The sequence below is a fragment of the Heptranchias perlo genome, chromosome 29 (assembly GCF_035084215.1).
Source record: "Heptranchias perlo isolate sHepPer1 chromosome 29, sHepPer1.hap1, whole genome shotgun sequence".
In the NCBI taxonomy this organism is placed as follows: Eukaryota; Metazoa; Chordata; class Chondrichthyes; order Hexanchiformes; family Hexanchidae; genus Heptranchias; species Heptranchias perlo.
The window spans coordinates 19490993-19516605 of NC_090353.1; the positions used below are offsets into that span (position 1 = coordinate 19490993).

Sequence of the window (25613 nt, forward strand, 5' to 3'; positions counted from 1 at the left end):
CTGACTTGCTCTTGTAGCCACAGTATTTATATGGCTGGTCCAGTTAAGTTTCTGATCAATGGTGACCCCCAGGATGTTGATGGTGGGGGATTCGGTGATGATAATGCCATTGAATGTCAAGGGGAGGTGGTTAGACTCTCTCTTGTTGGAGATGGTCATTGCCTGGCACTTGTCTGGCGTGAATGTTACTTGCCACTTATCAGCCCAATCCTGGATGTTGTCCAGGTCTTGCTGCATGCGGGCACGGACTGTTTCATTACCTGAGAGGTTGCGAATGGAACTGAACACTGTGAAATCATCAGCGAACATCTCCATTTCTGACCTTATGATGGAGGGAAGGTCATTGATGAAGCAGCTGAAGATGGTTGGGCCTAGGATACTGCCCTGAGGAACACCTGCAGCAATGTCCTGGGGCTGAGATGACTGGCCTAAAACAACCACTACCATTTTCCTTTGCGCTAGGTATGACTCCAGCCACTGGAGAGTTTTCCCCCTGATTCCCATTGACTTCAATTTTACGAGGGCTCCTTGGTGCCACACTCAGTCAAATGCTGCCTTGATGTCAAGGGCAGTCACTCTCACCTCACCTCTGGAATTCAGCTCTTTTGTCCATAGAATCATAGAATCATAGAAGTTTACAACATGGAAACAGGCCTTTCGGCCCAACATGTCCATGTCGCCCAGTTTATACCACTAAGCTAGTCCCAATTGCCTGCACTTGGCCCATATCCCTCTATACCCATCTTACCCATGTAACTGTCCAAATGCTTTTTAAAAGACAAAATTGTACCTGCCTCTACTACTGCCTCTGGCAGCTCGTTCCAGACACTCACCACCCTTTGAGTGAAATAATTGCCCCTCTGGACCCTTTTGTATCTCTCCCCTCTCACCTTAAATCTATGCCCCCTCGTTATAGACTCCCCTACCTTTGGGAAAAGATTTTGACTATCTACCTTATCTATGCCCCTCATTATTTTATAGACTTCTATAAGATCACCCCTAAACCTCCGACTCTCCAGGGAAAAAAGTCTCAGTCTATCCAACCTCTCCCTATAAGTCAAACCATCAAGTCCCGGTAGCATCCTAGTAAATCTTTTCTGCACTCTTTCTAGTTTAATAATATCCTTTCTATAATAGGGTGACCAGAACTGTACACAGTATTCCAAGTGTGGCCTTGTAATTTCTTGTACAACTTCAACAAGACATCCCAACTCCTGTATTCAATGTTCTGACCAATGAAACCAAGCATGCTGAATGCCTTCTTCACCACCCTATCCACCTGTGACTCCACTTTCAAGGAACTATGAACCTGTACTCCGAGATCTCTTTGTTCTATAACTCTCCCCAACGCCCTACCATTAACGGAGTAGGTCCTGGTCCGATTCGATCTACCAAAATGCATCACCACACATTTATCTAAATTAAATTCCATCTGCCATTCATCGGCCCACTGGCCCAATTTATCAAGATCCCGTTGCAATCCTAGATAACCTTCTTCACTGTCCACAATGCCACCAATCTTGGTGTCATCTGCAAACTTACTAACCATGCCTCCTAAATTCTCATCCAAATCATTAATATAAATAACAAATAACAGCGGACCCAGCACCGATCCCTGAGGCACGCCGCTGGTCACAGGCCTCCAGTTTGAAAAACAACCCTCTACAACCACCCTCTGTCTTCTGTCGTCAATCCAATTTTGTATCCAATTGGCTACCTCACCTTGGATCCCGTGAGATTTAACCTTATGTAACAACCTACCATATGGGTACGGTAGCATAGTGGTTATGTTACTGGGCTAGTAATCCAGAGGCAGCTGGCGAATTTAAATTCAATTAATTAATTAAAAATTCAATTAATTAAATAAAAAAATCTGGAATTAAAATACTAGTATCAGTAATGATGGCCATGAAACTACCGGATTGTCATAAAAACCCATCTGGTTCACTAATGTCCTTCAGGGAAGGAAGCCTGCCGCCCTTACCCGGTCTGGCCTAAATGTGACTCCAGACCCACAGCAATGTGGTTGATTCTTAATTGCCCTCTGAAATGGCCTAGCAAGCCACTCAGTTGTAAAATCTCGCTACGAAAAGTCATAATAAGAATAAAACCGGACGGACCACCCGGCATCGGACCATTAGGCACCGGACACGACAACGGCAAAACACCAAGCTCAGTCAACCCTGCAAGGTCCTCCTTACTAACATCTGGGGACTTGTGCCAAAATTGGGAGAGCTGTCCCACAGACTAGTCAAGCAACAGCCTGACATAGCCATACTCACAGAATCATATCTTTCAGCCAACGTCCCAGAATCTTCCATCACCATCCCTGGGTATGTCCTGTCCCACCGGCAGGACAGACCCACCAGAGGTGGCGGTACAGTGATATACAGTCAGGAGGGAGTGGCCCTGGGAGTCCTCAACATTGACTCTGGACCCCATGAAATCTCATGGCATCAGGTCAAACATGGGCAAGGAAACCTCCTGCTGATTACCACCTACCGTCCTCCCTCAGCTGATGAATCAGTCCTCCTCCATGTTGAACACCACTTGGAGGAAGCACTGAGGGTAGCAAGGGCACAAAATGTACTCTGGGTGGGGGACTTCAATGTCCATCACCAAGAGTGGCTCGGTAGCACCACTACTGACCGAGCTGGCCGAGTCCTGAAGGACATAGCTGCTAGACTGGGCCTGCGGCAGGTGGTGAGCGAACCAACACGAGGGAAAAACCTACTTGACCTCGTCCTCACCAATCTACCTGTCGCAAATGCATCTGTCCATGACAGTATTGGTAGGAGTGACCACCGCACAGTCCTCGTGGAGATAAATCCCGTCTTCGCACTGAGGACACCATCCAACGTGTTGTGTGGCACTACCACCGTGCTAAATGGGATAGATTCAGAACAGATCTAGCAGCTCAAAACTGGGCATCCATGAGGCGCTGTGGGCCATCAGCAGCAGCAGAATTGTATTCCAGCACAATCTGTAACCTCATGGCCCGGCATATTCCTCACTCTACCATTACCAACAAGCCAGGGGATCAACCATGGTTCAGTGAGGAGTGTAGAAGAGCATGCCAGGAGCAGCACCAGGTATACCTAAAAATGAGGTGCCAACCTGGTGAAGCTACAACTCAGGACTACATGCATGCTAAACAACGGAAGCAACATGCTATAGACAGAGCTAAGCGATTCCACAACCAACGGATCAGATCAAAGCTGTGCAGTCCTGCCACATCCAGTCGTGAATGGTGGTGGACAATTAAACAACTAACGGGAGGAGGAGGCTCTGCAAACATCCCCATTCTCAATGATGGCGGAGTCCAGCACGTGAGTGCAAAAGACAAGGCTGAAGCGTTTGCAACCATCTTCAGCCAGAAGTGCCGAGTGGATAATCCATCTCAGCCTCCTCCCGATATCCCCACCATCACGGAAGCCAGTCTTCGGCCAATTCGATTCACTCCACGTGATATCAAGAAACGGCTGAGTGCACTGGATACAGCAAAGGCTATGGGCCCCGACAACATCCCAGCTGTAGTGCTGAAGACTTGTGCTCCAGAACTAGCTGCGCCTCTAGCCAAGCTGTTCCAGTACAGCTACAACACTGGCATCCACCCGACAATGTGGAAAATTGCCCAGGTATGTCCTGTCCACAAAAAGCAGGACAAATCCAATCCGGCCAATTACCGCCCCATCAGTCTACTCTCAATCATCAGCAAAGTGATGGAAGGTGTCGTCGACAGTGCTATCAAGCGGCACTTACTCACCAATAACCTGCTCACCGATGCTCAGATTGGGTTCCGCCAGGACCACTCGGCTCCAGACCTCATTACAGCCTTGGTCCAAACATGGACAAAAGTGCTGAATTCCAGAGGTGAGGGGAGAGTGACTGCCCTTGACATCAAGGCAGCATTTGACCGAGTGTGGCACCAAGGAGCCCTGGTAAAATTGAAGTCAATGGGAATCAGGGGGAAAACTCTCCAGTGGCTGGAGTCATACCTAGCACAAAGGAAGATGGTAGTGGTTGTTGGAGGCCAATCATCTCAGCCCCAGGGCATTGCTGCAGGAGTTCCTCAGGGCAGTGTCCTAGGCCCAACCATCTTCAGCTGCTTCATCAATGACCTTCCCTCCATCATAAGGTCAGAAATGGGGATGTTCGCTGATGACTGCACAGTGTTCAGTTCCATTTGCAACCCCTCAGATAATGAAGCAGTCCGAGCCTGCATGCAGCAAGACCTGGACAACATCCAGGCTTGGGCTCATAAGTGGCAAGTAACATTCGCGACAGATAAGTGCCAGGCAATGACCATCTCCAACAAGAGAGAGTCTAACCACCTCCCCTTGACATTCAACGGCATTACCATCGCCGAATCCCCCACCATCAACATCCTGGGGGTCACCATTGACCAGAAACTTAACTGGACCAGCCATATAAATACTGTGGCTACGAGAGCAGGTCAGAGGCTGGGTATTCTGCGGCGAGTGACTCACCTCCTGACTCCCCAAAGCCTTTCCACCATCTACAAGGCACAAGTCAGGAGTGTGATGGAATACTCTCCACTTGCCTGGATGAGTGCAGCTCCAACAACACTCAAGAAGCTCAACACCATCCAGGACAAAGCAGCCAGCTTGATTGGCACCCCATCCACCACCCTAAACATTCACTCCCTTCACCACCGGCGCACTGTGGCTGCAGTGTGCACCATCCACAGGATGCACTGCAGCAACTCGCCAAGGCTTCTTCGACAGCACCTCCCAAACCCGCGACCTCTACCACCTAGAAGGACAAGGGCAGCAGGCGCATGGGAACAACACCACCTGCACGTTCCCCTCCAAGTCACACACCATCCCGACTTGGAAATATATTGCTGTTCCTTCATTGTCGCTGGGTCAAAATCCTGGAACTCCCTTCCTAACAGCACTGTGGGAGAACCGTCACCACACGGACTGCAGCGGTTCAAGAAGGCGGCTCACCACCACCTTCTCGAGGGCAATTAGGGATGGGCAATAAATGCCGGCCTTGCCAGCGACGCCCACATCCCGTGAACGAATAAAAAAAAACATGCGGTACCTTGTCAAAGGCTTTGCTAAAGTCCATGTGGACCACGTCTACTGCACAGCTTTGGACCAAGGCTGTAATGAGGTCAGGAGCCGAGTGGTCCGGGCGGAACCCAAACTGAGCGTCAGTGAGCAGGTTATTGGTGAGTAAGTGCCGCTTGATAGCACTGTCAACGATACCTTCCATCACTTTGCTGATGATTGAGAGTAGACTGATGGGGCGATAATTGACCGGATTGGATTTGTCCTGCTTTTTGTGGACAGGACATAACTGGGCAATTTTCCACATTATCGGGTAGATGCCAGTGTTGTAGATGTACTGGAACAGTTTGGCTAGAGGCGCAGCTAATTCTGGAGCACAAGTCTTCAGCACTACAGCCGGGATGTTGTTGGGGCCCATAGCCTTTGCTGTATCCAGTGCACTCAGCCATTTCTTGATATCACGTGGAGTGAATCGAATTGCCTGAAGACTGAATTCTGTGATGGTGAGGATATCGGGAGGAGACTGAGATGGATCATCTACTTGGCACTTCTGGCTGAAGATGGTTGCAAATGCTTCAGCCGTGTCTTTTGCACTCACGTGCTGGACTCTTCCATCATTGAGGATGGGGATGTTCATCGAGCCTCCTCCTCCCGTTAGTTGTTTAATTGTCCACCACCATTCACGACTGGATGTGGCAGGACTGCAGAGCTTTGATCTGATCAGTTGGTTGTGGAATTGCTTAGCTCTGTTTATAGCATGTTGCTTCCACTGTTTAGCATGCATGTAGTCCAGTGTTGTAGCTTCATCAGGTTGGCACCTCATTTTTAGGTATACCTGGTGCTGCTCCTGGCATGCTGTTCGACACTCCTCATTGAACCAGTGTTGATCCCCTGGCTTGTTGGTAATGGTAGAGTGAGGAATATGCTGGGCCATGAGGTTAGAGATTGTGCTGGAATACAATTCTGCTGTTGCTGATGGCCCACAGCGCCTCATGGATGCCCAGTTTTGAGCTGCTAGATCTGTTCTGAATCTGTCCCATTTCGCACAGTGATAGTGCCACACAACACGTTGGATGGTGTCCACTTCGTCTCGACGAGGACTGTGCGGTGGTCACTCCTACCAATACTGTCATGGACAGATGCATCTGCGGGTCGATTGGTGAGGACAAGGTCAAGTAGGTTTTTCCCTCGTGTTGGTTCGCTCACCACCTGCCGCAGGCCCAGTCTGGCAGCTATGTCCTTCAGGACTCGGCCAGTTCGGACAGTCGTGGTGCTACTGAGCCACTCTTGTTGATGGACATTGAAATCCCCCGCCCAGAGTACATTCTGTGCCCTTGCCACCCTCATTGCTTCCTCCAAGTGGTGCTCAACATGGAGGAGGACTGATTCATCAGCTGAGGGAGGACAATAGGTGGTAATCAGCAGGAGGTTTCCTTGCCCATGTTTGACCTGATGCCATGCGATTTCATGGGGTCTGGAGTCAAAGTTGAGGACTCCCAGGGCCACCACTCCCTCCTGACTGTATATCACTGTACCACCACCTCTGGTCAGTCTGTCCTGGCGGTGGGACAGGACATGCCCAGGGATGGTGATGGAAGAGTCTGGGACGTTGGCTGAAAGGTAAGATTCTGTGAGTATGGCTATGTCAGGCTGTTGCTTGACTAGCCTGTGGGACAGCTCTCCCAATTTTGGCACAAGTCCCCAGGTGTTAGTGAGGAGGACTTTGCAGGGTCGACTGGGCTTGGTTTGCCTTTGTCGTGTTCGGTGCCTCGTGGTCCATCCAATTTTATTCTTACTAAGACTTTTTTTAGCACGATTGTACAACTGAGTGGCTTGCTGGGCCATTTCAGCGGGCAATTAAGAATCAACCACATTGCTGTGGGTCTGGAGTCACATAGGCCAGACCGGGTAAGGACGGCAGGTTTCCTTCCCTAAAGGACATTAGTGAACCAGATGGGTTTTTACAACAATCCGGTAGTTTCATGGCCACCATTATTGATACTAGTTTTTTTTTAATTCCAAAAGAAAAAGTATAGCAAGAGCTAGGCCACACTGTTAAATGGAGAAGTTCGATTGAACCTTAATAAAAGCAAAAACCGCCAGGAGGAAAGTGCAAATCAATTACCCTGCAATCAATTGCACTCGTAGGTTGGACTTTTTAATTTTTAATAGGTCTTCACTGATCCGAGCAATGCTGGATGACAGCAGCATGACGACCTTTATAGCGCGTGCTTTGCTCTGGCAATAATGAAAAATGTGATGTACAATGCTGCTCCGTCATTACCACCTCATTTGGTTATACCTGTCCATTTTTTAAAAGTGAAAAATTTCCTATATTCAATCCCCAGTGATATCAATCATTTTGATCAGCACAAATTTTCACTAAAAATAGAATATTGTTCATCCTATCTAAAAATGTATGTGTGTCATGTATATTTCTCTTTTTACTTGAACTTGAAACAGTGAATATACATTTTTATTTACATTTCAGCTTGGAAGTTGCTCCAGAGGGTTGATGAGGGTAGCGCGTTTGATGTAGTCTGCATGGATTTTAGCAAGGCTTTTGACAAGGTCCCACGTGATAGACCGGTCAGGAAAGTAAAAGCCCATGGGACCCAAGGGAAAGTGGCAAGTTGGATCTAAAATTGGCTCAGTGGCGGGAAGCAAAGGGTAATGGTTGACGGGTGTTTTTGTGACTGGAGGGCTGTTTCTAGTGGATTGCACAGGGCTCAGTACTAGGTCCCTTGCTTTTTGTGGTATATATCAATGATTTAGACTTAAATGTAGGGGGCATGATTAAGAAGTTTGCAGATGATACAAAAATTGACCGTGTGCTTGATAGTGAGGAAGAAAGCTGCAGACTGCAGGAAGATATCAATGGACTGGTCAGGTGGGCAGAAATGTGGCAGTTAGAATACAATCCAGAGAAGTGTAAGGTTATGCATTGGGGAGGGCAAACAAGGCAAGGGAATACACAATAAATGGGAGGATACTGAGAGATGTAAAGGAACAGAGGGACCTTGGAGTGCATATTCACAGATCCCTGAATGTAGCAGGACAGGTGGATAAAGTGGTTAAGAAGGCATACAGGATACTTTCCTTTCATCATGCCTGGTTATGTTCTCTCCCACCAGCAGGACATACCCACCAGAGGTGGCAGTGCAGTGGTATACAATCAGGAGGGAGTGGCCCTGGGAGTCCTCAACATTGACTTCAGACCCCATGAAATCTCATGGCATCAGGTCAAACATGAACAAGGAAACCTCCTGCTGATTACCACCTACCGCACTCCCTCAGCTGATGAATCAGTACTCCTCCATGTTGAGCACCACTTGGAGGAAGCACTGAGGGTAGCAAGGGCATAGCATGTACTCTGGGCGGGGGACTTCAATGTCCATCACCAAGGGTGGCTCGGTAGCACCACTACTGACCAAGCTGGCCAAGTCCTGAAGGACATAGCTGCCAGACTGGGCCTGCGGCAGGTGGTGAGCGAACCAACACGAGGGAAAAACCTACTTGACCTTGTCCTCACCAAACTACCTGTCGCAGATGCATCTGTCCATGACAGTATTGGTAGGAGTGGCCACCACACAGTCCTTGTGGAGACAAAGTCCCATCTTCCAACAGTGGACACTATCCAACGTGTTGTGTGGCACTACCACCAAACTAAATGGGATCGATTCAGAACAGATCTAGCCGCTCAAAACTGGGCATCCATGAGGCGCTGTGTGCCATCAGCAACAGCAGAATTGTATTCCAGCACAATCTGTAACCTCATGGCCCGGCATATTCCTCACTCCACCATTACCAACAAGCCAGGGGATCAACCCTGGTTCAATAAGGAGTGTAGAAGAGCATGCCAGGAGCAGCACCAGGCGTACCTAAAAACGAGGTGCCAACCTGGTGTAGCTACAACACAGGACTACAGGCATGCTAAACAGCGGAAGCAACATGCTATAAACAAAGCTAAGCGATTCCACAACCAACGGATCAGATCAAAGCTCGGCAGTCCTGCCACATCCAGTCGTGAATGGTGGTGGATAATTAAACAACTAACGGGAGGCGGAGGTCCATGAACATCCCCATCCTCAATGATGACAGAGTCCTACACATGAGTGCAAAAGACACGGCTGAAGCATTTGCAACCATCTTCAGCCAGAAGTGCCGAGCTGATGATCCATCTCAGCTTCTTCCCAATATCCCCACCAATTCAGAAGCCAGTCTTCAGCCAATTTGATTCACTCCACGTGATATCAAGAAACAGCTGAGTGCACTGGATACAGCAAAATCTATGGGCCTCGACAACATCCCAACTGTAGTGCTGAAGACTTGTGCTCCAGAACTAGCTGCGTCTCTAGCCAAGCTGTTCCAGTACAGCGACAACACTGGCATCTTCCCAACAATGTGGAGAATTGCCCAGGTATGTCCTGTCCACAAAAAGCAGGACAAATCCAATCCGGGTCAATTACCGCCCCATCAGTCTACTCTCAATCATCAGCAAAGTGATGGAAGGTGTCGTCGACAGTGCTATCAAGCGGCACTTACTCATCAATAACCTGCTCACTGACGCTCAGTTTGGGTTCCGCCAAGACCACTCGGCTCCTGACCTCATTACAGCCTTGGTCCAAAGATGGACAAAAGAGCTGAATTCCAGAGGTGAGGTGAGAATGACTGCCCTTGACATCAAGGCAGCATTTGACCGAGTGTGGCACCAAGGAGCCCAAGTAAAATTGAAGTTAATGGGAATCAGGGGGAAAACTCTCCAGTGGCTGGAGTCATACCTAGCGCAAAGGAAGATGGTAGTGGTTGTTGGAGGCCAATCTTCTCAGCCCCAGGACATTGCTGCAGGAGTTCCTCAAGGCAGTGTCCCAGGCCCAACCATCTTCAGCTGCTTCATCAAAGACCTTCCCTCCATCATAAGGTCAAAAATGGGGATGTTCACTGATGATTGCACAGTGTTCAGTTCCATTCGCAACCTCTCAGATAATGAAGCAGTCTGTGCCCGCATGCAGCAAGACCTGGACAACATCCAGGCTCGGGCTGATAAGTGGCAAGTAACATTCGAGCCAGACAAGTGCCAGGCAATGACCATCTCCAACAAGAGAGAGTCTAACCACGTCCCCTTGACATTCAACGGCATTACCATCACCAAATCCACCCATCAATATCCTGGGGGTCACCAGTGACTGGAAACTAAACTGGACCAGCCACATAAATACTATGGCTAAAAGAGCAGGTCTGAGGCCTGGTATTCCGCGGCGAGTCACTCACCTCCTGACTCCCCAAAGCCTTTCCAACATCAGCAAGGCAGCAGTGTGATGGAATACTCCCCACTTGCCTGGATGAGTGCAGCTCCCACAACACTCAAGAAGCTCAACACCATCCAGGACAAAGCAGCCTGCTTGATTGGCACCCCATCCACCACCCTAAACATTCACTCCCTTAACCATCAGCGCACCGGGCTACAGTGTGTACCATCTACAGGATGCATTGCAGCAACTCACCAAGGCTTCTTCGACAGCACCTCCCAAACCCCCGACCTCGCACACCAACCCAACTTGGAAATATATCGTCGTTCCTTCATCGTCGTTGGGTCAAAATCTTGGAACTCCCTACCTAACTGCACTGTGGGAGAACCTTCACCACACGGACTGCAGCGGTTGAAGAAGGCGGCTCATCACCACCTTCTCAAGGGCAATTAAGGATGGGCAATAAATGCTGGCCTTGCCAGCGACGGCCACATCCCATGAATGAATAAAAATAAAATTAGCCGAGGCATAGAATATAAGAGCAGGAAGGTTATGCTAGAACTGTATAAAACAATAGTTCGGCCACAGCTTGAGTACGCGTACAGTTCTGGTCACCACATTACAGGAAAGATGTGATTGCGCCAGAGAGGATACAGAGGAAATTTACGAGGATGTTGCCAGGGCTGGAGAATTTTAGCTACGAGGAAAGATTGGATAGGCTGTGGTTGTTTTCTTTGGAACACAGCAGGCTAAGGGGAGATTTAATTGAGGTATATAAAATTATTAGGGGCTACATAGAGTGCATAGGAAGGACCTATTTCCCTTAGCAGAGAGGTCAATAACCAGGGGGCATAGATTTAAAGTAATTGGTAAAAGGATTAGAGGGGAGGTGAGGAGAATTTTTTTCATCCAGAGTGTGTTGGGTGTCTGGAACTCACTGCCCAAAAGGGTGGTAGAGGCAGAAACCCTCATCGCATTTGAAAAGTTCTTTGATATGCAATTGAAGTGACCTAGAAGGCTATGGACCAAAAGCAGGAAAGTGGGATTAGGCTGGATAGCTTTTTTTCGATCGGCACAGACATGATGGGTCGAATGGTCTCCTTCTGTGCCACAAATTTCTATGATTCTATGATCTTGAATCTACTATCTTTCTGGGGTTGATTTTAGGAGGCAAATGCGAGTGCATTGGGGGCGGCGGGTCTCTGAAAATCGCACAAATCCCATTCAGGTTTGGAAGCTGGCTCCAATCTGCCGACTTCCGAGTTTTCCAGGGACCCACCTGTGTGCGCGCGGGTGACCCAAAAACAGAAGTCCTGCTGGCAATTAAAGCCGGCGGGATGACATTAAAGAGCCAAATGTAACTCATTGAGGTACTTAAGGCACTTTACCTGTGACAGATTAAGTAGATAGAAAGATTTTTAACTTACCTGGGCAGCTTGCCCACCGCTTCTGATTCACGCCTGATGAAACCACGTGTGAAGGGCTAGATCAGGGAAGAAGAAACTAAAGAAAATAAATAAAAAACCATGCAAGGAAGTGAAAACACTAAATGAACCTACCTTGGAAACCTGCTCCGATGTCCGATGTCTCCTGCTCCGATGTCCCCCTCTTCACCCCCCTGATGTCCCCATGTTGTTCCCCTCTTCACCCTCCCGATCTTCCCCCTGATGTCCTCCTCTTCACCCTCCCGATCTTCCCCCTGATGTCCTCCTCTTCACCCTCCAGATCTTCCCCCTGATGTCCTCCTCTTCACCCTCCCGATCTTCCCCCTGATGTCCTCCTTTTCACCCTCCCGATCTTCCCCCTGATGTCCTCCTCTTCACCCTCCAGATCTTCCCCCTGATGTCCTCCTCTTCACCCTCCCGATCTTCCCCCTGATGTCCTCCTCTTCACCCTCCCGATCTTCCCCCCGATGTCCTCCTCTTCACCCTCCCGATCTTCCCCCTGATGTCCTCCTCTTCACCCTCCCGATCTTCCCCCTGATGTCCTCCTCTTCACCCTCCAGATCTTCCCCCTGATGTCCTCCTCTTCACCCTCCCGATTTTCCCCCTGATGTCCTCCTCTTCACCCTCCCGATCTTCCCCCTGATGTCCTCCTCTTCACCCTCCAGATCTTCCCCCTGATGTCCTCCTCTTCACCCTCCAGATCTTCCCCCTGATGTCCTCCTCTTCACCCTCCCGATCTTCCCCCTGATGTCCTCCTCTTCACCCTCCCGATTTTCCCCCTGATGTCCTCCTCTTCACCCTCCCGATCTTCCCCCCGATGTCCTTCTCTTCACCTTCCCGATGTCCCCCCGATCTTCCCCTCTACCCCCCCCCCCCCCGGATAAAGTGCTGGATCTTCCATTCTCCTCCCCCCGGTTTTTCGTTCCAGCGCCGGATGACGTCTCGCTCTCTCTCTTTCTCGCCCCCCCCCCCACCCCCGCCTCGCGTTGCAGCTCCTGATGGCAGCCAGTCTGTCAGTCAGGTTAGCTGCTGGGCGTGAAACCCGGAAAGGACGTTAACCATTTCAATCAATGTGCAACAGCGTCAGAAACGGTAAGTTTGGTTCATGCAGGTTTGCCACGCGCCCAATCGCACCCCCCTCCCCCCCCACCGCTGCCATCCCGCCTCCCTGCTAATATCCAGGCCTCTGTCTATCATTATTGATTCTGACCGCAAGATAAACTGCCCCTAGTTAAGCACTGATTGGAACTCATTTGGCAATCTCACTCAGAGAGGCTACAGGAATGTTGATGTTGCAAATGGAAAATGTTACAATGGGGCATTAGGAGTTGCTCTTCTCAGGTTAGGCTTTGAGATGCATTGTTGGTCTAGAGTGAATAGAGTTTTACTCTGCTTTTAACCACTGTATATCTGATCCTGAAGTGCTTGATACTGGCACGGCAGGGCCGGGGCGGTGCGGAGAGGCTGATTTTCCTTTCCCCCCCCTCACCCCAGTGTAAGTCCGGCAGTGCAGCTGTAACATGCACTCAATTTGATCCCGGCTGAAACTTCACGGTTTTCAGGGTTCAGCTATTTAGTATTTATTTGACAAATGTCAGTCTGGAATCAGCACGTTTCAAAGGGGGGAGAAGGGAGGGGGTGGGGAGAAGTGGCACGCTGCTGTGAAGCCTTAAAAGCCTGTAGCAATGTAAATTTAGGCCTGGTGGCTACTGTCAGAAAGAGAAGCCAAATGGCCATGTCTTTCACAATGCAGTCCTACTACACTGTGGAGTACTGAAATGTACTTACCAGAACATAGAGGGAGTTGCTGGCTGCACTGTTATGGATCCGGCCCAGTTTACATACCTACTTTCCAGGTAGCTGCTCAGGGGAATCCCCACACAACGATGTGGGAGGTGCTATGATGTCATTCCTGCATCATTTACACATCATCTAAATATTCCATTTGTTTCATGCATGAGCTTCATTCATCTGCCTGGTCGGTCTCAGGAAATGTGCAGCAAGCACAAAAAAGGGCAGGGGCCCAGCAATACAGATCTACACTCCTATTTCTTCTCCCTAACTCCCTGGGAACTAGTACCATATGGGGCATTAGTCAGAGGGATATCAACCCTGGGTCCCTGCAACCTTGATGAGAGAAAAAATTCACAAAATAAGTTTAAAATTAATAACCTGTGTAAAAGGTTTTATAGGAAGATCCCCTTTTTAAAACTCTGAAAATTGCCAACATATTTGGCATTGCCAATCTCTTACTTTAACAATATAGGTTATTCTGTTATTGCCGGACTCATGTCTCCTCCTCCTCCAAAAAGTTAGATTTTAAAATTAATTTAATTGGCCAAAGTAAAAATATTGTATGACTAATCTGGATCAAAACATGGGCTCTGATGCGACACCATGGAATACCGGCATATATGTTCATCTGACATGCCTTTCTCTACTATTTCAGTGGTGGTTTTAATTAACAGATCTTTGTACATTATTCCAAAACGGTAGATTTTTTAATCGCATTTTTAATTTCTAAGAACATAAGAAATAGGAGCAGGAGTAGGCCAAACGGCCCCTCGAGCCAGCTCCGCCATTCAATAAGATCAAGGCTGATCTTCGGCCTCAACTCCACTTTTCCGCCCAATCCCCACATCTCTTGATTCCCTTAGAGTCCAAGGGCATCATTTTAGCACCCGCTATCGGGTGCGTTCCTGGCGGGGGGGGGCTCCGAAAATCGGGAAATCCCGGAGCGGGTTCGGAGCCTGGCTCCAACCCGCCCACTTCCGGGTTCCCCACTGACGCGCTGGCGTGCGCGCGCAGCCCCCGCAGGTGGGAATCCCGCAAGCAATTAAAGCCAGCGGGATGCCACTTGAAAGTATTTATGTTGCTTGTTCAGGTCGTTTACAGACCTGATTGAGCTGTTTTATTAGGAGGGGTGGGATTTTACACTGAACTGAGACTGTTTCCCATACGGGGGGAAACACTCCCAGTTCAAACGGAGGTGTTGCAGCCAGCAGCCTGTGGCAGCTGCAAAGGTGCATTCGACAGGTGGCCACTCCGTCACATTGGACAAAGTTTGGCCTCCACCACCCTCCTCCTAACAAGAAAATTCACCGACCTGGAACCGCAACCCCGGTGTGAAGACACACTTACCTACCTTGCGGACCCCCTCAGATGTACATCTTCCGGATGGGGGCCGCCTTGGCTGCAGTCATGACCTCCTCGGAGGGCGAACAGCATCACCAGCCTCACCAGCTTCGCCGTCCACGCCGTCCACCTCTGACGCGTGGAGCTCCACAACACAGTGCTGTGACACATCCACCTGTACAGCAGGAGGGAGGGCAACCGCAGAGAGAGATGCGATGCAGAGGGCACTACCCGCGCCACAGGGTCCACAGACCGAGGCTCAGCCTCCTGGACCTCTCTGAGCAGCAGTGCACACGGAGGCTCAGAGTCACTCGACATGTAGTCGTGGACATCTGCAGCCTCCTTCATGCCGAGCTGCTCCCGGCTGGCCCGAGCACCATCTTCTTACCTGTCGCTCTCAAAGTCACCACTGCCCTCAACAACTTCTCCTCTGCATCCTTCCAGGGTGCCACCGGGGACATCGCCGATGTCTCTCAGTCGTCTGCACAAAAGAGCCCTGCAAATACACCTACACCCACTCTGCAGTGACACAATGGGTGGCATCAGTTGTGGGTCTCCATAGTGATCCTCAGGAAAGGGCATTATTGCACAAACCAGACAAGATTCGCAAAGACGTGGCAGTAGCGGTGCCAATATTTTATATAATGTGAGTTGGTCAGAAATTCAATATAAGTAAAAACCATGACAAACCCTCAAACACCCTTGTGCATCCCCTTCATGCTCACGACACGTTTGTCTTATGCTTCCTACTGCACATATGTGATGCATGCCCTGTGGCTGCAGCACAGGTCGTGGCAGGTTGAGTGAGGCTGACTGTGAAAGAGGTGCACGAGAGGGTGAGTATGAGATAGAGCCATGAGATTGTATGAGGATTGGGTTGCGTGTTAGTGGCGGGATGAGTACTGGCGAGGTGACTAAGTGCAGGTAAGATGAGGATGAGGTTTGAGTGGGTATGAGGGGTGATGTGACAGAGTAGTGTTGGCAGTGCAGAAGGAGATGTGGGGTGGGGGCGGTGATGTGGCAGATGGAGTGTAGGGGAATGAGTAAGTGTACTCACTTTGGCTGACCTACTGAGGTCATTGGAGCGCCTCCTGCACTGTATGCAGGTGGGCGATATGTTGGTGGTGCAGGTGACCTCCTCTGCCACCTCGAGCCAGGCCTTCCTGGTGGCAGAGGCAGGCCGCTTCCTCCTGCCCGCCGGGGGGGAAGATCTCTGTCCTCCCCCTCCTCCTCACCCCATCTAATGATACCTGGAGTGAGGCATCATTAAACTGGGAGCAGCCTTCCCCCTGGGCTGCTCCATGCTGTAATTTTTTTCTATTTGTTGCAGCATCTGTCAGTGCAGGACTGCCCCTTTAAATAGAGCTCCTCCAGCTGACAGAGCTTACTGCGCATGCGCAGTCCGCCCGACACGCAGATCAGCAGCGGGGAACCCGGAAGACCAGGTAAGTGGATCCAATTGGGCTGCGATCGCGCGGGGGGCAGACTAATTTCACCGGGCGCGTTACCCACGCGCCCAATAGCCCCCCCGCCGCGAACCCACAGCCCTGCTAACATCGAGCCCCAAAAGTCTATCAATCTCATTCCTGAATATATTCAATGACTGAGTATCCACAGCCCTCTGGGATAGAGAATTCCAAAGATTCACAACCCTCTGAGTGAAGAAATTCGTCCTCATCTCAGTCCTAAATGTCCGACCCCTTGTCCCAAGACTATGTCCCCTATTCTAGACTCTCTAGCCAGGGGAAACAGCGTCTCAGCATCTATCCTGTCAAGCCCTCTCAGAATCTTATATGTTTCAATGAGATCACCTCTCATTCTTCTAAACTTCAGATAGTATAGGCCCATTCTGCTCAGTCTTTCCTCATAGGACAACGCTCTCATCCCAGGAATCAATCTAGTGAACCTTCATTGCACTGCCTTTAAGGCAAGTATATCTTTCTGTGGATAAGGAGACCAAAACTGCACACAGTACTTCAGGTATGGTCTCACCAAATCCCTGTACAATTGCAGCAAGACTTCCTTACTCTTGTACTCCAACCTCCTTGCAATAAAGGCCAACATATTATTTGCCTTCCTAATTGCTTGCTGTACCTGCATTTTAACTTTCTGTGATTCGTGTACAAGGACACCCAAATCTCTCTGAACACCAACATTTAATAATTTCTCACCATTTAAAAAATATTCTGTTTTTCAATTTTTCAATTATATTATGACAATCCTAAGATTCTCTTGCTTTTTCTTATGTACATACAACTTTACAAATTATGTCTGAGAATGGCAGCATTTTCTCTACTGATTTAGTTATTGTCCTCCACCATGACTTTATGAAAGTCAGGATCTTGTAATTAGCTTACATTGGGGCGCCCCCTGGAGGATCATTCTGGCAATGATTTTAGATGTAAAAGGAACGAGACCATTGTCCGAAAGTGAAGCTTGTTTGTCTAACCTTAGCTTTGTAGTAGTCACTTTAACAGCTTTGTTGCTGGTCTCCAAAGCTTGAGGGAGGAGCCAAACCTCATTCAAATAAATACATACTGAATTATTTACACAGCGAGTGTTAGACTTGCAGTTACTTTTGAATTGGAGAATGGTTTTTCAAATTTAACAGGCCCTGGAAACAGCTAAGGTTTATTTAAATATGTTCAATAGTTCAAATCTTTGAGTTGTTGAGTTAAGTCAGTTGGAATCTTCAGAGAATGAAAGGTTAGACCAGCTAGCTCCAACAGTTGGAAAAGGCTACAAGAAGAAAATAATACTACCTATATAAATATCACTGTTAATTACAAAATGATAACTTAGTATATAGATTGTGACCATTTATTGTTTTCACTTGATCGTTGTTTTTTTTTCATTTGTTCTCAGGATGTGGGCGAAACTGGCAAGACTGCACTTATTGCCGATCCCCAGTTGCCCCTGAGAAAATAGTGGTGGGGTCCTGTCCTTGAATTGCTGCAGACTTTGTGGTGATGATGTTACGTAGGGAATTCCAGGATATTGACCAATGACAATAAAGGAACAGCAATATATGTCCAAGTGAGAATGATGTGTGACTTGGGGGGGAACTTGAAGGTGATGTCGTTCCCTGATATTGTCCTTCCTGGTGGTAGAGGTTGCAGGGTTGGGAGGTAATGTTGAAGTAACCTTGGTGAGTTGCTGCAGTACATTTTGTAGATCATACATACTCCAGTCGCTGTTCGCTGATGATAGAAGGGGTGGATATTGAGTCCTGCAGATTCGCACCGATCAAGCGAATTGCCCTGTCTTGGATGGTGTCGAGCTTCTTGGGTGTTGTTGTGACTTCACCCATCCAGGTGAATGATGAGTATTCCATCACACTCCTGACATGAGCCTTGTAGATGGCGGAGGATCTTTGAGGAATTAGAAGGTGAACCACTCATCACAGAGCATCCAATCTCTGCCCTGCTCTTGTAGCCACAGTGTTGATAGGTTGGTCCAGTTCAGCTTCTGGTAAATGGTGACTCCCACGATGTTGATATTATTCTTCCTCCAAAGCAACTAGGGCCATCTCCCAAGAATGTCCGTGTCCAGGCCTTTTTGAATTGCAAAGATGTATGGGGTACAGCAGGTTAGAACAATAAGGGACACACAATCTGGAAAATATTACTGAGCCCCTCCTGACCTATGAAGGCAGTAAAAATGCCTCTTTAAGACCCCTGTGGTCCTTTCAATGACCACTACGGTAGAGGTATGTGCTTTGTTGCAGTACTCCTCTGCCGCTGTTCATGCAACTCTTAAAAGGATTATTTCATTATTCATGGCAGCAGGGGGTACACTTTGTTACCCACAAACCATTCATTCACATTATATTTTTCCTTGAGTAGCTCAAGCATAACTTCCCAGATTTTGGCACACCAAAATGTAACTGGCCCACATTCCAATATATTTCGGCACTCAGTGAATGGATAGTAGCGTGGTCAAAATAAAAATCACAAATTGGTGCACATCTCTTTTGGGATGGAAAACTGGCAGAAATAGCTTCTGTCCCAATTTGTAGGCCAATATATTGGGTTTTGTATTGAATCTTTCTGTCTTCTCAGAATTATGTAAGGAGTCTTACAACACCAGGTTATAGTCCTACAGCTTTATTTGAAATCACAAGCTTTCGGAGCTTTCCTCCTTCGTCAGGTGAGTGTAGGATTCCATAAAGGCACAGCATATATAGTCAGAGAACAATGCCTGGTGATTACAGATAATCTTTCCAACTGCCCGTTATCACACCTCGGCAGAGGTATAATCAAAGCAATCAAATTCTCAGAATTAGGAGTTGTTACTACAAGCAGCATTTTAGGTCCTGTTTTATATGCCTGTAGTGGGGAGGGGGAAGAGAGCATGGTTGGAATCTCAGGCAGCAGATTCCCTAGTATTTCTGGAGAAGAGCACATTGGTAACTCCATTTGGTGATGAGTCACTGAGGCTGCCGTCAGGATCCTGAGAGGTGAGCAGACTTCAGCATCAGTGTGCATTTCTTTACCTGAGGGATTCATTCTGGATCAGATTAATAGTATCAGGAGGAGCTATGTTAGGCAGAGTGAGTGTTTCAGTCAGCCCTCTTCCTAACAGTTTTGTCATATTTTGGACAGGAAATTTAAAGGGCTGGAAGCCAGAAGATCAGCTGGAGCAGGAGTGATAATCTCAATTTTCCAAGCATTGTCCCACTCTCCCAGTTAATGATCTTAACTGGTATTTTTCCAATAGTTTTACTTCTGATGTTGAAAGCAGATTTTGGAAACTGCATCCTCCATCTTCAATGAGTGAACAAATTCACCAATGCGGCAGTTATTTGCAGGTGTACTTTCTACTGTTGGAAACATTTTGGACAGACAGAAACTTGCACCAAGATGCTTAGATAATACTACTTTAATAGGCTGAATAAGGAAAGACAATTTCCTCTGCTTGAGGAGTCAGTGAAACATAGAAACATAGAAAACAGGACCAGGGGAAGGCCATTCGGCCCTTCGAGCCTGCTCCGCCATTCAATATGATCATGGCTGATCCTCTATCTCAATACCATATTCCCGCTCTCTCCCCATACACTTTGATGCCTTTTGTATCTAGAAACCTATCTAGAACCATCTTAAATATATTCAGTGACTTGGCCTCCACAGCCTTCTGTGGTAGAGAATTCCACAGGTTCACCACCCTCTGAGTGAAGAAATTTCTCCTCATCTCAGTCCTAAATGTCCTACCCTGTATCCTGAGACTGTGACCCCGCGTTCTGGACCCCCCAGCCAGGGGAAACATCCTTCATGCATCCAGTCTGTCTAGCCCTGTCAGAATTTTATATGTTTCAATGAGATCCCCTCTCATTCTTCTAAACTCAAGAGAATACAGGCCGAGTCGATCCAATCTCTCCTCATACGACAGTCCTGCCATCCCAGGAATCAGTCTGGTGAACCTTCGCTGCACTCCCTCTATGGCAAGTATATCCTTCCTTAGGTAAGGAGACCAAAACTGCACACAATACTCCAGGTGTGGTCTCACCAAAGCCCTGTATAACTGCAGTAAGACATCCTTGCTCCTATACTCAAATCCTCTTGCAATGAAGGCCAACATACCATTTGCCTTCCCAACTGCTTGCTGCACTTGCATATTTGCTTTCAGTGACTGGTGTACAAGGACTCCCAGGTCCCTTTGTACATCAACATTCCCCAATCTATCACCATTTAAATAATACTCTGCCTTTCTGTTTTTCCTTCCGAAGTGGATAACTTCACATTTGTCCACATCATATTGCATCTGCCATGTATTTGCCCACTCACTCAATTTGTCTAAATCGCCTTGAAGCCTCTTTGCATGACAAGGAGTCATCATCTTAGAATTGTCACAAAGAGAGTGAGAGAGGTTAGGAGGATTTCTATGCCACAGGGATTAGTTGAGGCAGAGACTATTGCATCTTTTAAGAGAAAATTGGATAAACATTTGAAGCAGAGGAAGAAACAGAGCTATGAGGAGAGTGCAGGGCAGTGGATTAGTTTTGAATTGCTCTTGGAAACAGTTGGTAGAGAGACTCGATAAGCTGAATGATTTCTTTCTGGGCTGTAAATTTCTATGGTTTTAATTGTATCCTAGCAATCTTTCTTTCCTACCATAAGAGGGAGCCATTGTTTCCTCTGAGAATCTACAGGGAGTTACTTTCAATAAGGTGCAGCCTCTATTATTTCTTTATTGGATGCATTTAGGGAATTGTCAATCTAGCACGACAGGTGCTCCTTGTAACAAAAAAGTAAATTCCATGTTCATATTAAGCCTCAGTTCTAAAAATAGTAGAGGTAAATATACCTTTAATAGTTTTACTGTCCAAAGGTAAGGCAAGTATCAATAAATGGACAGTTGTGTTCAAAGGCACTTATTTCACATTCTGACTCTGGCCTCTGCGATTTTGAGGCCCCGGTTTCATTTGAATCTGGTAGGCGGTGCAGCTTGCCGCATTGAGGCTTCAAGATCAGGCTGGGGTGGCCGCCAGCAAACTAAGTTGCGGGGTTGGTGGGGTCGCGATCGTGGAGGGTGGGGGTCCCGTGACAGCAGCGGCCCAGATTATTTTTGCCCTCTGTGGCCCACAAAAATAATTTGACATTACCTTTAACGGACACCTCCGGTTCCTTTGCCCGTAGAATTGGTTTTAGCCTGCACTGCGCTGACTCCGACCAGTTCCAACCTAAAATGGCAATCGGGGTCTTATTTATGTCACAGGACTCCAATTTCCATATTAGAGGGGGCTTATTGCTTGGAACAGGAAGGCGCTTTGCACACCAGTCAAATCCCTGTTTGAACATACTTTGAAGTACTACCATACTGCATAACCAGCAACTCCAGCAAATCAAAAATAAATCATGCATCAGGTACTTGACCGCATACTTTAAAAGGCAGAGAAGAATATGCTAAAATAAAAAGTCTTGACGTATTCTATTGGAGTAGATTGGCTGATTTTGCTTTCTGATGATGTTTTACCCACTTGTCCCATCACTTTCTCATTCTCTTTGCACAGTACTGACTGAGAAACATTCTGTGAGTCAAAATCTAAATTCCCAAGTATGCTACTTGCTTCTTTAGTTTCATGATGCTTCCCTATTGAATGGGGAAATTGCATTTTCTTCCAAAACCTCTAATACTCTCACCTATTTTGTACTGATATTGGACAGAAGCTGATGGATGAAGAGGAGGGGAAATTATAGGTATAATGATATTCTGCAAGCTATTATCTGCACAGTATTGTGTAGAAATAGCAGTCCCGAACCTCCTAGTGCTTAGTAATGGAGCAACATCAGTAAAGGCCTAAGATCAGGTTGCCTCTATGCTCTACTAGGGGAGTATAGTACAGATCAGAAATAGGAAAGGGGGCAATTTTAAATATCTCACAAAAACAACAGTGCTGAAAAATGGAAGTGTATTCCTAAATATTCTGTAAATGCAACACTGGTGCCAGGAATTGCACTCCTTAAATACCACTGAAGATAGAGTTTTCCTGAAGCATTATTTATTGGAAGGCACAGTCAGTTAGAATATAATGAAGAGAATCCTCAAAGTAGATGCAGAAATAATCCTTTCTAGAATTAGAGCTCTTAATGCCGATTGAGCTGCTGATGGTATTCGCCCTAGTGTGCTTAATGAAATGGCGACTATATTTTGGTTCATTTATTTAGTTGCTCACTGAGGTCTGGGATTATTCCCAGGAACTGGACAGAAGTCCATGTGATGCCTATATTTAAAAAGTCAGAACCAGGAAATTATAGGCCCATTATTTTGATGTCAGTTGTAGGCAAGTTGTCACATGGGATTATTAGGGATGCATTATATGAACATTTTGATAGATCAGGGGCTATTAGGAAATCAGCATGGCTTCTGGAAAAGGAGGTTTAGTCTCACCAACTTGATTGAATTTTTTGACGAAGTTACAAAGTTGGTGGATGAAGGAATTCTGGTTGATACCGTATATTTGAACTTTCAAAAAGTCTTTAATAAAGTACTGCACAAAAAGCTGCTAAGCAAAGTTATACCTTGTGGCGTGGGGGGCAGATGTTAGCCTGGATAAAAAATTGGTTGCATTCATGTAGGCAGAGTAGTTATTAATGATAGCAGTTCTAATTGGGGTCGGTCACTAATGGAATTCCACAGGGATCGGTTTTATAGCTTTGCTCTTCAACATCTTTATTAATGATCTGGATGAAGGCATTGGTGAAACAATCTACAAGCTTGCGGATGAAACAAAGATATGTGTGGGTGTGAGGATCTTGCATGAGAAAAATAGGTTGCATGAGGATTTGAATGCAATGGGAGAATGACCTGTGCCATGTAAATGTCTTAATATAGACAAGTGCAGAATCATGCATTTAGGCAGGGGTAATCCCAAGCATGAATACTCATAGAATCATAGAATCATAGAAGTTTACAACATGGAAACAGGCCCTTCGGCCCAACATGTCCATGTCGCCCAGTTTATACCACTAAGCTAGTCCCAATTGCCTGCACTTGGCCCATATCCCTCTATACCCATCTTACCCATGTAACTGTCCAAATGCTTTTTAAAAGACAAAATTGTACCCGCCTCTACTACTGCCTCTGGCAGCTCGTTCCAGACACTCACCACCCTTTGAGTGAAAAAATTGCCCCTCTGGACCCTTTTGTATCTCTCCCCTCTCACCTTAAATCTATGCCCCCTCGTTATAGACTCCCCTACCTTTGGGAAAAGATTTTGACTATCTACCTTATCTATGCCCCTCATTATTTTATAGACTTCTATAAGATCACCCCTTAACCTCCTACTCTCCAGGGAAAAAAGTCTCAGTCTATCCAACCTCTCCCTATAAGTCAAACCATCAAGTCCCGGTAGCATCCTAGTAAATCTTTTCTGCACTCCATTCCGGATTGCATGCTCAAGACAACTGAATGGGAAAAGAACCTGGGGGTTATAATTTGTGAGTCATTAAAGGAAACAGTACCTTCAAGGAGTAATTGCAATGTGCTTGAATATATGTATGTGTGTGTGAGTGAGTAAAGGAGAAGACATTTCTACCATGTACATATATATATATATATATATGCTACAGAGGTGATTTTGTGAGGGTTCTGCAACTACCAACTAACAAAGTGGAAAGTAAACATTTGAGATAAAGTATAATACATATATATTCAGGCCTTTCCTCATTAAATGCTATGGATTTAACAAGGTTTATGCATTAATTGGCAGAGTTTTACAAGTTTGTTGCTAATGTGGGATTGAATTTTATGTAGCTGTAATTTACTTTCCTTTGCAGGGTGATACATTGGAACAAGCAATTATCAGTCAAGCTCCACAGTTACAGAAACTGATTGCAACCACTGCACATGAGAAAATGGCCTGGTACCATGCTTCCATAGCTCGTGAAGAGGCAGAGCGTCGACTATACTCTGGTGCACAGCCAGATGGGAAATATCTGTAAGTTTTGGTAATTTTTTTCCCTATATTTATGGAGAAGCATACATATGCTTCAAATGACAGGATTAAACATGTGATGGGTTAGATTCTGAAGGACCAGCGCTACCCCCTGTTGCTCATGAACCCGCTGCACCACCTTCAAACGCCAGAATGGAACAGAAAGCCCATGCCTCCACCAAAGCCTCATCAAGCACACAATTGGCATGCTGATCAGAACAGTGCTTCTGATGTCTGGACATATCAGATGGAATTGTGCTGTCCCATCCTGCCAAAGTCTCTTGCAGGGTAGATAAGGGGGAACCAGTGGATGTGGTACATTTGGATTTTCAAAAGGCATTTGATAAGGTGCCACAAAAGAGATTGTTACACAAGATTAGAGCTCATGGGATTGGGGGTAATATATTATAGATGGAGGATTGGTTAATGGACAAAAGAAGAGTAGGAATAAATGGGTCATTTTTGGGCTGGCAGGTTGTATCCAGTGGGGCGCCGCAAGGATCAGTGCTTGGGCCTCAGCTGTTTACAATATACATCAATGAGGGGACCGAGCATAATGTATCCAAGTTTGTTGACGATACAAAGTTAGGTGGGAAAGTAAGCTGTGAGGAGGATGCAAAGAGGCTGCAAAGGGATATAGACAGGCTAAGTGAGTGGGCAAGGAGGTGGCAGATGGAGTATAAAGTGGGGAAATGTGAAATTATTCACTTTGGAAGGAAGAATAGAAACGCAGAATATTTTTTAAAAGGTGAGAGACTAAGAAAGGTTGGTATTCAGAGGGATTTGTATACGAATCACAGAAAGTTAATATGCAGGTACAGCAAGCAATTAAGAAGGCAAATGGTATGTTAGTCTTTATTGCAAGGGAGTAAGGAGGTCTTGCTGCAATTATGTGGGGCTCTGGTGAGACCACACCTGGAGTACTGTGTACAGTTTTGTCTCCTTACCGAAGGAAGGATATATTTGCCTTAGAGGAGGTGCAACGAAGGTTCACTAGATTGATTCCTTGGATGAGAGGGTTGTCCTACAAGGAGAGATTGAGTAAAATGGGCCTGTATTCTCTGGGGTTCAGAAGAATGAGAGGTTATCTCACTGAAACGTATAAAATTCTTAGAGGTCTTGACAGGGTAGATGCTGAAAGGCTGTTTCCCCTGGCTGGAGAGTTTAGAACTAGGTGTCATAGTCTCAAAATAAAAGGTCGGGCCATTTAAGATCGAGATGAGGAAAAATGTCTTCACTCAGAGGGTTGTGATTCCTTGGAATTCTCTACCCCAGAGGGCTGTGGATGCTTAGTTATTGAGTATATTCAAGA

The 25613-nt window shown here is 46.9% G+C and overlaps 1 protein-coding gene across 3 annotated transcripts in view; it reads left to right on the plus strand.

Annotated features, from left to right (window-relative positions):
* zap70 (zeta chain of T cell receptor associated protein kinase 70) overlaps window positions 1–25613 on the plus strand; it is a 93088-nt gene that overhangs the window by 32533 nt on the left and 34942 nt on the right. For all 3 annotated transcript variants that reach the window (XM_067968238.1, XM_067968236.1, XM_067968235.1), the window contains one exon: window positions 24144–24304. In XM_067968238.1, the coding sequence (XP_067824339.1) occupies window positions 24144–24304 (161 nt within the window). The remainder of the gene's footprint in view (window positions 1–24143; window positions 24305–25613) is intronic.